At 31.7% G+C, this 13168-nt stretch overlaps 1 protein-coding gene across 1 annotated transcript in view; it reads left to right on the forward strand.

Moving 5' to 3' along the window:
• The first annotated feature begins 482 nt into the window (after window positions 1–482).
• The window catches only part of GNAT3 (G protein subunit alpha transducin 3), a 46772-nt gene continuing 34086 nt past the window's right edge, over window positions 483–13168 (forward strand). The window contains exon 1 of the mRNA XM_049783569.1: window positions 483–600. Coding sequence (XP_049639526.1) covers window positions 483–600 — 118 coding nt within the window. The remainder of the gene's footprint in view (window positions 601–13168) is intronic.

Genomic DNA, 13168 nt, shown 5'->3' on the forward strand with positions numbered 1-13168 from the left:
AATATAACTTGGAGTAATTCAACATAAATATTTTTGATATTACATATAGTTCTAATGATGAATTTGAAAACTACCCAAATATAAGCATCAATCTTGTCGATTACTAATAACTTTATTTAACTAACACATATTGTTCATTCCTAAGAAATTTTTTCAAATCATGTTGATCATGGTGGATAATCTTTAGTGTACACAACATTATCATGTGCAACGCTTTAAAAAATACAACCAAGCTTTCATAGAGATGGCAGGACCATCCATGTAATTTGAAAGCATAATGAATTCCCTCTTGATTACCTATCAGAACTGCATGGGTTTAGCCCTTGATCAGGTGACAGATCAGAAAGCTTTGCCTTATTCAAAGTAGAGTTATAGAGCAGAAGAGAATGGACTGTTGATTACTTCAGCCAACCATTGTTTTTGCATCCTATGTCGGAACTAGAGCTCTTTTAATTTAAACACGTTTGAGCCGACTGTAGAAAATGGGAAGTGGAATTAGTGCAGAAAGCAAGGAGTCAGCCAAAAGATCCAAAGAACTGGAGAAAAAGCTTCAGGAAGATGCTGAGAGAGATGCGAGAACAGTAAAGTTGCTGTTATTAGGTAATGTCATTTATTTTGCTTTTTAAACCATAATGTTTTCTTCAACTGTGATGTATTTACCCTTCTCAAACATTATTTCAAATGTATTGGCATCGAGTATATTTATTAGGAAAATGTAAACTTGAATACATGGGTATAATTTATAAACATTAAAAAGTTTTCTTAAAAAACTAATGCATATTTTTGCTGAGAGAAAAATGTTTACTATCATGACTGAATTTTTTATCAATAATGCAATTTACTACATTAAAATAAATCTCATGTTTTTTATTTTGTCATCTCCTTATCATTTCTAAATATCAATAATTTACTGCTGCAAATAATACTTTAATTATATATTAAAATAATGTATAGCTATTTGTTTAAGCAGAATTATGTTCAATAGGGGCTGGAGAGATAGCATGGTGGTAAGGCATTTGCCTTTCATGCAGAAGGTCATTGGTTCGAATCCCGGCATCCCATATAGTCTCCGGTGCCTGCCAGGGGGCGATTTCTGAGCATAGAGCCAGGAGTAACCCCTGATTGCTGCCAGGTGTGACCCAAAACAAACAAACAAAAAAAAAGAATTATGTTCAATAGTTTCATATAAAAGTTAATATAATGAAAAACTTGTGCTTTAAAATTATTCTTGAGTGACTTAGAGTAAATGTAAAATAGATTATTTAAGTTCTATTAATAACAAACTATCAAATGTTGTTCATGATCTTGTCTGTACAATTAAAAAATCATACCATTTGAACCCTTTTAGAACATTTAAATGCATATTTATATCAAGATTATGTCTCGTCTATGTTTTCATTCACTCAAAACTCAGCAAGACTTTAACAAACTATAAACTCAATATATGCTTAATGCAAATTAAGATAAAAGATGCTTTACACTTCTTGTCAAAATATTTATAGTGGTCACAATAAAATGAACACAGTTTATATTAAAATATATAAAAGTATGAACAAAATTCTTTCGTGAATATCATGTTCTTTTTGCCATTTGTCATATACAACTGAATTTTTTTCCACAAGAGTGAATCATTTCTATGACTAAATGTTTTTATTTCTTTTTTTTTTTTTTGGTTTTTGGGTCATACCCGGTGGCGATCAGGAGTTACTCCTGGCTCTGCCACTCAGAAGTCTCTCCTGGCAGGCTCGCAGGGAACACATGGGATTCCAGCTTTCGAACCGGGGTCCGTTCAAGGCAAGCATCTTACCACTGTGCTATCACTCCGCTCCCTAAATGTTTTTATTTCTTAAAATGGTCACTTTAGTGTATCTAAAGTGTTCATTATAACAAGACACCTTAAGAAACAATGGTGGAGTTACCAGTATTTGTTCCTTAAACAAAATGAGTTTATGCTTCTACTCTCAATTCTGTGCTTTCGTATTTGCCCATAAGTAATAACCATCTAGAGGTTAATGATTTAGAAGTATGTTGGTTTCAATACTTATGAAATGAGGAAACATTATCTGAAACTTTGATAAGAATAAATTAATATATAAGACATAGATAAAAAGAGAAAACAAGAGCTGAAATGTCAAGTATTTTTACAAATATTACTTGTATAACTTCTAAAAAGAACAGTATGAGAGGTAACAAAATAAGCACTAGATTTTTATCTGAATTTATAAAAGTGTAAATATTTTTACTATACCAATTTTTTTGATCTAATTACTTTCTTTTCTTTTCTTTTTTTTCTTTTTGGGCCACACCCAGTGATACTCCGATTACTCCTGGCTATGGACTCAGAAATCGTTCCTAGCTTGGGAAATCATATGGGATGCTGGGGGATCGAACTGCAGTCCATCCTAGGTTAGCTCATCCAAAGCAAATGCCCTACCACATGCACCACTGTTCCAGCCCTGGGTCAAATTTCTGATAATATCAACAAGAAAGTAGCTTTTTCTACCAGAGATATAAATATCATTAGATATTTTGCCTCCCTGACTTTCCCAATACAATAATAATTCAGTATTCAGTTCTATTGTTATCACAGATAGTATGCTTGGATTTATTTAATTCTGAAAGTATGTGCACTGAACTCAGTAACCATTTTATAAAATATAGAAATGAATAATGCTCTCTTATGTTTTTCCTATTCCAATTACACTTCAAACACTGGACATAGTGTTTCTTTTTAGATTATGGTTCCATGCATGCTGATTCAATTGTTAAGATCAAAATAAACTTTTGTCACAGTGCTTTTATTCTAGTTTTTTAATTGTACTCAAATTGCCTAAATTATACTTTTTTGGAGGCAATACCACATCATTAAAACATGTTCAATTAAAACTGAGTGCAAACCTAAACCTGTATAGCTTCTCACTCTAAATCATATCACTAACAAAATCAAATTTGTCCCACCATCAAAACAATGGTATTTATAACATTTGTGTCATTTAAACAATAGTATTTAAATTTAGTGCATGCCAGGTAGGACTAGCCAATAAGTGGTCTGGTGATGACTAAGTGTAATTCTAGTTACAAATCTAAAAATATGCTTTACAAAATTCAGTACTTTTGGGTGAGTGTGATCGTCGACATTGTTGGGGGCCAATGCCCATTCCCTGTGAAACTTGACCTGAGAGGGTCAGTTATGTTAATTGTTCTCCTGGCAATATGATATTGCTAAACCAGCTGTGCTGGGAACTACTAGGGTGCCATAAGATAACAAAGATCCAAGTCACAGCTGTACAAGTTCTACAGCTGTCTGTTTCACCCCCTCAGACTAAAATCTTTCTTTACGTTGAACTTCTCTCTGTTGTATTCTGCGGTGTTTAAACGCAAAATGTATCTTTCCTAATTTAACATGTAGTGTAATATAGATGTAACAAATTATCTTTTATATTATGAGAAAAACGTTATCAAAATGCCTTTACAAGTAAATGATCATTTTTAGACATTATTTTTTATGATGTATTTAGACATTCAGTAAAGAGATGCCAAATCTATTTCATCAGCAAAAGTAGGCTTCTCAGAGAAGGAAGATGTCTTATTCCTAAGATAAATTGGTATTGTCGTACAAAAAAATAAAAGGAAAGGTCTCAAGATAAAAATGATTTAAGATATTAAGTCTCAAGATATTAAGAAATTAGACTGTGGGGCCGGGAAGGTGGCGCTAGAGGTAAGGTGTCTGCCTTGCAAGCGCTAGCGTAGGACGGACCGCGGATCGCGGTTCGATCCCCCGGTGTCCCATATGGTCCCCCCAAGCCAGGGGTGATTTCTGAGTGCATAGACAGGAATAACCCCTGAGCTTCAAATGGGTGTGGCCCAAAAACCAAAAAAAAAAAAAAAAAAGAAATTAGACTGTATAAATGTCCCAACTAAATTTTATTAAGAAAAACAAGTTAAAAGAAAACTGATGTTCATTTTTTTTAGATTTCCTAAATTAGCTTTTAAAAAAGTTTTTGTAAGTGTTTGACCAAATATGATTTCTGTTCACATGAGAGATTTGGGGCTGGAAGATAGTACTGCTGCTAGGGTGTTTGTCTTTCTTGGGGCCCACTACACTAAGTGATGCTCTAGGAACTATGCATCTACTAACCTATAAACTGTCAATCATCAGTTTCTACCTAAAATAGACTTTGTGGTAAATTTTATATAATTGTTTTAGTGTTGCTTTTAAGCCAAAAACATGTATTAATAAAAAAAATGTAAAAGCTTGTTGAACTATTTAAAATCCAAAAATGTTTGTATAATATTTGAGAATTTCAGATATTTTTAAAACAAGCATAAGATTTGAATGACTCAACATTTCATTGGTATAAAAATGTATAATACCGAAACATTGATGCCTAAAAATGAAATATACTTAATTGGCTGACTGAGTGTACATATTTTATAGGCATTTATGGATTTGTATTACTTATTATTTCCTTATTATACAAAGAGGTGCTCACACATCTATTATTCTACTTATTTCCTTATTATATAAAGAGGCACTCACACATTCTATTAGAGAAAATTATCTGACATCTTCTGATTTCTGATGTGATGTACTATATTACAAATTAATTATATATTTTTGTTAAATATTTACATTGCATCTAATAATCAGAAATAAATTATTGAAAATTACATAATAAACTATTATAGACTTTAGAAAATATCAGTAACATAAAAACAAAGTACTTGGGCCAGAGTGGTAGAACAGTGGTAGAGTGTTTGCTTGCGAGCAGCTGAACAGAAGGACATGGGTTTGATCTCCGGCATCCCATATAGTCCCCTGAGTCAGGAGAGATTTCTGGGTGCAGAGCCAGGAGTAGCCCTGAGTGCCACCAAGTGTGACCTCCCCAAAACAAACAAACAAACAAACAAAGTACTAAGAAAAATATGATAACTATCTTTATAAAGAGGTTGACAATAGGAAATATGAAACTATGACCCAAGACACATAAAATATGAAATTAATTTTTAGACAATCACTTTTAAATACAAAGTGTATTTTGTATTAAAATTTTAATTGGTACTTTTTCTAGTTTTATAGTAGTGACAAAAGAAAAATGTACTTCATTATTTTTCATAGTTTGGAATAATTTGCTATATTTAATTTTTAGAAAAAATTTAAAATTGTACAAGGACTAAAAAGACTGCACTGGTGTTAAGGAACTTGCTTTGTATCCCACCAACTTCACATCAATCTCTGGTACCATATATGGTGCTGAGCACTGCCAGCGCTAACACACAAGCATAGAGCCAGAAATACCTCATAAGCACAACAAGGTATGCCACAAAAAGAAAAAAATTAATATACCATTATACTGTTCTATTATAGATACTTAAAGATATCTTGAAATTATTAATACAAAACAATTATTTTAGTTTTTATTTGAAATATGTATTCTCAGATTTTACATAAATTATAATATAAGAAAGCTATATTATATGCAAAGAAGTTCTATAGAGTACCAATAATACAGTCTAAATTTTCAGAACTATATATTTTCCATGAAATCTGCATTTAAAATAAATCTGGAGTCGGTCTCTAAATCATAAAACTGTCTATAATTATTCCTTTTGGATTTTGTGAGGGCTTCCCAAGAAATGACGAGGCCCTGAAGTCCTTCTTTGACAATTAGGCCTACAGGTCAAAGTGAAGGTTCTAAAATTTACTGTAATGTGGGCTCTGAGGTGCTAGCATTACCTGACTATGCTGGTGGTGATTGGACACAACATGATATGAAGGGTAAAACCAGGGTAAGCCACATATAAGACAAATGCCTTAAACCCTCTACTCTAAACATCTTATTCTGATGTTGACATAGAAGTTGGCACTAATGTAAAACTTTTTTTTATATTTTAATATAAATTTTCTTTGTGCTTTATGGGATATACCTAGTGATTATTTGAGGCAACTTATTACTGGTTCAGTACTTGGGGTTTGTTTCTAGTAATAGTTGATGAATGCTAGAAAATGAAACACTGTATTAATTAAAGATAGGTAGTTTTATAAGGTTCAGAATCATCACACACACAGAATGTAGTAGAGAATGTGTTTGTATGCCTTAAAGGCCTCTTTGAGCATAGTTTTTTAACTTTAGGCCTCCAACTAGGCCAACCTGAGCGCTGCAGTGCCAGTAAGACAGAAATCATGTAAGAGGCTCGCCAGCTCTAATGCATACTCTGCTCAAAAACAAAAACAAAAACAAATAGAAATTGTATATTGCTATTTACTCAATATAGGTATTAGAATGTAATCAAGTTATAAACAAAAAAATTAAGACAAACTAAATATGTTTAAAAACAAGCACTAAAAATTAAAAATATATATTTTCAACAGAAATAGCTGGTCATACTTAAAATAAACAAAATCTGATCTTCCTCCCTCTTCTTTCCCTCTAAAAAATAACAGGAACCAGGATCAACATGAGCCTAAACTATATGTCTACTGAACCAGAATGTCTGTGCTATTGGTAAATTTCCTAATAAGTATGGGTTCATTTCAGAGTTTGTGGTGCAGATGGATATTGGTTTGTATGTAGTTTTTGGTGAAATAGAGAATTGAAAAATCATGCCCATATGAAAATAATGAAGAGGGGCCGGTGAGGTGGCGCTAGAGGTAAGGTGTTTGCCTTGCAAGCGCTAGCCAAGGAAGGACCGCGATTTGATCTGAGCACTTAGCCAGAAACAATCAATCCCTGAGCATCAAATGGGTGTGGCCGAAAAACCAAAAAAAAAAAAAGAAAGAAAGAAAGAAAATAATGAAGAAATACTTCTATATAGGTTGAGATTGTCTTAACTAAAAAAAAAAATGTGGAGATAGGTCAGAGGAATAGTACAGCCAATAAGGTGCTTGCCTTACACGTAGCTGACTCTAGTTTGATTACAAGCACCCTATACTGTTTTCTAAGCTCCACTAACATTAGGCTAGGAGTGATTCCTGAGTACAGAGCCAGGAGTAAGCCCTGATATCTTAAAACTAAAATGTATTTATTACTAATTAAATTACTAGGAATATTATTGAAAGGCTGGAATGATAGTGGCTAGAGCATTTGACTTGTATGTGGCTAATAGGGTTTGATCCTTAGCAGGAGTAATTTCTGAGCACAGAACTAGAAGCAAACCCTCAATACCAGTCGGTATGGTCCAAAATACAAAAAAAAAAAAAAAAAAAAAAGGTGGGTAGGGGGAATTTTATTGAAAAAATGTTGATACATAGGTACATGTGAGCATGTGCCCTAGTTATTTTTAATCTGTAATAATCTGCCTAAGGGTAAATATTATTAGCCAAACCCTATAAAATAGGACACTGATAATCAGAAAGATTTTACTTGATCTTAATACCCTCAAAGTTAGTAACAAATGTAAGTCCAAGTTAAATAAAATCACAAAATCTATATATACCAATTACATCTTCTATTCACAATCTGAAATTTTAGAAGTTTTGTCAGGTTGACAAGATTATTTCCTGTTGCTCAATAAAGAAGAAAAAGAGTGAGTGCAAAAATTAAATTGGTTTTAAAAAGTTATCTTAAATAAAAATTTGTATAACTATAGTCTGATACTGGGTTAGAAGTAGTTGATTCATAACAATATAATAGTAAAAGTAGATAGCTTCTACAGTATTTAAAAATAAGTGAATTCTGGATATTTCATGAGTGCAAAAATCACATTTATTTTGATATAGTAAGTGAATTATTAAAAAGTACATTAGGAAAAGAGTGATAATACAGACAGTGGGGCACTTGCCTCTCATGTGGCCAAATGTGGTTCAGTCACCAGCTTCCCATATAATTCCTAGAACCTGCCAGGAGTTATCCTTGAGCTCAGAGTCAAGTTAAGTTCTTTGAACCGCTGGATGCCACTCCTTCTTATACCCCTCTTCCAAAAAAAGAAAGTACATTTAACTATTAATATTGGACTCATGAAAGAGAATTTGCTTTGAAGTAGACCTGGGAGTCTTAGTATCATAAATTCCATTGAAATATTTTTTTTGAAGCATGAAATGAAGAGATGTGTGTGCACGCACAACTGATTGGTTTTGGAGGTTTCTTTCTTCTGTATAATTGTATAATTTTTTCTGGGAAGATTTCTCATGGCAATGCTCAAGGGTTACTTCTGAATTTGAATTCAGCAATTTCTCCTGGAAGAAATGGGCATCCATATGGGATGCCAGGGTTGAACCTCGGTTTACTGTGTTCAAGATATTCTATCACTGTTTTCTGCTTGTGACTTTTACAATCACCTATAAAAACTATGCAAGTTAAGTAGTCCAAGTGTATACTATCATTTTAAAATTGCAATAAGTACTTATGATTGCTCAATTCTAAGCATAGTTAGCTTATATTTTAAAGGTCTTTTTTGTTATTTTCAGATAAATATTGGAATAAAAGTTCTATTCTTATTTATATTAAATTTATGACTAAAGTGTATATTAAGTATTCATTAATTTTTAAGAAATATTAATGGAATATATTCCATTGATACATATTAAATTAGATTATAGTTCCAGTGATAACCATAATATAAAAATAAGAGATTTTGGATATCCTTGGCCTATGTGAATATGTTGTTTTAGTACTGTATTTGGCTCTGTATCATTATCTAACATAACAAGAATGGAATGATTAGTTTGAACTAAGACACAGAAACATTCTGAAAATAGGACTAATTTATTTCTAAAATAGTTTTGCAGTGGAGTTCCAAATAATAAATGAAATACATTTTCTGTATAAATTTTCTGTTAATTCTGTAGTGGACTATATTGAACCTCCATAATAAAAATTACTAAATACACATAATAAAATAAATGACATTTTAGAAAGGCTTTCAAAGGAAAATATGTCTTATTTACAGTTTAATGAAATCTACATGCTGGTTTTAAAAACTGATTTATTGGAACTGAGGAGTGTGTGGGTGGTTGAATGACTGTGGGCATAGGATAATAGTGGAATTCTAGGTAAATATTGTGGAAGAATTGGTGTAATATCTGCAATTATAAAAATAATGATTCTGATATTATTATAAACAAAATGTATAAAATATAACTAAGTAAATTAATTAAACTAGAAAAAATTAAGTGGTTTACTATTATACTTCCTTCACCATGAATGACCAGCTATCTTAAAAACTAAAATAGCATAACTATTCTCATCAGAAATGTACTTTAATTCTCTGATATAGCCTGTTACTGTATCCCAAGATTTATGATAAGTTTTGCTTGTAAAGCACACATACAAAATATTTTGGGATTATTTAAATTCTGTAATTATATTGGGTATATATTCAATAGTGTTTATTATTTAATATTATATTTGTATATGATAAAAGTACTGATATACTTAAGGAAAATTTTGGGGGTTTTCTCCAGTGTTTTTTAGGTAGTAATTTATGTAAATAAAATTGCTGTAAATTATTTCTCTTCATCATTGACGTTATTTAGAGAAATATAATTAATAAAAATGATAAATTATTTTTGAAATCTCATGTTCTCAAATATTTTGCCCTAACATTTTTATTGATTTGGAAAAATATACTACCCTAAATATACATGAGGCCAGAGTGATAGCACAGTGGGTAGGGAGGTTGCCTTGTATTCCACCTACCCAGACTGACTATGGTTTAATCTTTGAGCATCCTATGCTTAATGGACTGACCATGTTTTTTTTTTATTTAAACACCTTGATTACATACATATTTGTGTTTGGGTTTCAGTCATGTAAAGAACACCACCCATCACAAGTGCAACATTCCCGTCACCAATGTCCCAAGTCTCCCTCCTCCCCGCCTGTACTCTAAACAGGCTCTCCATTTCCCTCATACATTTTCATTATTAGGACAGTTCAAAATGTAGTTGTTTCTCTAACTAATCTCATCACTCTTTGTGGTAAGCTTCCTGAGGTGAACTGGAACTTCCAGCTCTTTTCTCTTTTGTGTCTGAAAATTATTATTGCAAGAATGTCTTTCATTTTCTTAAAACCCATAGATGAGTGAGACCATTCTGCGTTTCTCTCTCTCTCTCTCTCTGACTTATTTCACTCAGCATAATAGATTCCGTGTACATCCATGTATAGGAAAATTTCATGACTTCATCTCTCCTGACAGCTGCATAATATTCCATTGTGTATATGTACCACAGTTTCTTTAGCCATTCGTCTGTTGAAGGGCATCTTGGTTGTTTCCAGAGTCTTGCTATGGTAAATAGTGCTGCAATGAATATAGGTGTAACAAAACTGACCATGGTTTTATCCCTGAGCTTTCCAGGAGTGATTTCTGAGTTCAGAGCCAGAAGTGACACCCGACTGCAGCTGGGTTTGGCCCAAAATCCAAAATAAATGAACAAATAAATAAATATACTTGCACAGACAAGTCCTATTAGACCCAATTGCTTTCTTGCCATAACCCCATAACTTTGTAGCTTTCTATATAGCAAACATTGTTTACATATTTAAAGAAGTGAGATGTTGTCATCCTACTGTGTTGACTGCATAGCATAATACTATAATATTAATGCATAAATTTATTATTAGAGGGTTAAAATTAAAAATTAGGGTCAGAGAGCTAGTATGTAAAGTACTTGCCTAACACTCAGACAATTAGATTTGATTCTTTGTACAGTTTATAGTATTTTGAGTTACAATAGGAGTGATCCCTGAGGGAAAACATCCCTGAGGGAAAAATAGAAGTAATCCCTGAGAAGTGACTGGTATATTTCAAACATGGAAAAAAAAAACCATCAATCAGTTATGCAAATTTACAGAAAAGACTTTTTCTTGAAAATGATGAGCACAGAAACTCTGGAGTCAAACATAGATTGTTTAATGCCAGAGATTCAAGATAATAGGCAAGACTCACTGAATTGTTCTTGATACTTTCAAAGAGATAATGCCCAGTCAAGAACAACAATAATAGTTGTCTTCTAAACATCAGATGATAAAATAAATAAAACTCAGATGAGATGATACTTTTATGTGATTTTTATTTTATTTTCAAATGATTCTATTTTATACATGGCAGAAAACTTTATCATGTAAGATGGTTTACATCCAATCTCTTATCGTTTTAACAAGCTAAATTAAAATCTGTAAAAATGATAAGCAAATTGCTGTGGTTCACTTTACTTTTGCATACTATGCTGTCAAATTTTAAATGTTTTACATTTCACACCATGTGGTGTGTGAAATGGGCTAACATAAAACCAAAGAGTATGCTATAGATTAAAAGTGATATATATGTGTATATATATATATATATATATATATATATATATATATATATATATATCTTCACCAGACAACTAAATATGGTATCCCCATAGCTTTATAACTATATCATGGAAGACCACGATTATTTCAAATAACTACATAAACCAGATAATCTGAGACATGTGCATGTTTTAGAGTGAACAAAACAGAACAGAACAGGAAACAAATGTCTGCCCACTTGTAATTTAATCTTGTGTTGATAGAAAACAAGAAAAAAATTAAAATAATTTTAAAATAATATGAGCTTGTAAAATAATGTCAGTGCTAGGGGATAAATGCAATAGAGAAAGGAGGATAAAAATTTAACAGGATAGTAAAGATCCTCTCATTCATGTGTTACAATATAATTTGAATAAAATTCTGACATATGAGATTAATAAAAGACTATATAACTTTACTTTCTGAGTAGCTTTATAAATATCAATTTATTTATATATTTATACATTAGAACCCTGGTAAATATTTTTATATTATACTTTACAAAAATAATTTAACCTGTAGTGTTTAATTACAGTTATATTATACTATGTAAGTTATATATGTTATATAAAATATAAATTGATGCTTTCCTCAATAGATATTATTAGTGATTTTATCTAAAAATTATAAAAAAATTTATATTATCAGGTCTTATCAAATCTTGATGGTTCTTTTTTTCCTTTTGATTATAAAATGAGAACTTTTGTACTCTCAGAGATGCCTCAATTTTCTTTTTATCAAACCCTCTAATCTTCACATGTCTAAGAAATAAAGATAAATAAAAACTAAAATTTTAAATTGGGCCAGAAAAATTGCATAGGCAGAGCCACATGGGTTACTGTAGGAGAGTCTTTAATTAACAGCACTGCATAGGACACCAACAGGAACACCAAGCACAATCAGGTACATCCTCCAAACAGAAGTATTGTCCAAAAATAAAAAACAAACAAACAAACATGTATGTGTATGCTCTATCTATGCCCTACATGTCACAGCCATTTCAATCAAATTGTCTCATAATTTTTATTTTGAAGATTTTCATTCATTTTAGCCTTATTACATGAGAGCTATCTGTTAGGTCACACCCTGCCTTTACTCAAAACAAAGTTATTTCCCCAATTTCCTCTTTCCTTTCACCAAGCCCTTTGACTTATAAAACTCTTCCTGGTTAGGTACTTCTGTCTTACACCCTACTAACCCTCCTGGTGAATTTGAACGGTGTAATAAAGAAGGTCAGTTTGGTTTGTCATGCAGAGAGACTATGTGGTGAGAAGCAAACTACATGATTCTTTCCTGAGTGGCTTGTTTTTTAACTCTTCATAGCAACACTTCCAACCTGGGGTTGGAAATATAGTGCATGAAGTGATTTCACAATGTGAGGTGTTTTTACAGCCACCCTCATTTCTAATTTTAAACCTTCTTCTTAAACTTCCTGAGTCCCATTGCATTTTTTTAAGTTCAATACATATATAAACTCTATTATATGTATATATATATTTAAATTTTAAAGTGTCTTGTTTTACATTCTACATTCTTCCTCCAAGGAACTTACAATATTATTGCTCTTTGAAAACTATTATTTTGTTTATTTTTGCAAAAATATTGCTATAAAATCTACATAATAAAACACAAATACTTTAGGGTTTAGTTTTATGAGTTTTAATAGATGGATATCCAAGAACCCATAATTACCATTACTAAGATACTGAATACTTTAACTCTGTCCCCCTCCCTTTCCAAGATCAGGAAACACTGGGCTATATTCCATCACTATATTTTAGTTTGTACCTCCTGGAATTTTATTAAAAAGAAATACATATTGTATGGAATATGCTCAGTATATATATGGAATAAATAAATTGCTTTCACTGAACATATGCATTTTGAGTTAA

Source organism: Suncus etruscus, chromosome 1 (assembly GCF_024139225.1).
Source record: "Suncus etruscus isolate mSunEtr1 chromosome 1, mSunEtr1.pri.cur, whole genome shotgun sequence".
Classification (NCBI taxonomy): Eukaryota; Metazoa; Chordata; class Mammalia; order Eulipotyphla; family Soricidae; genus Suncus; species Suncus etruscus.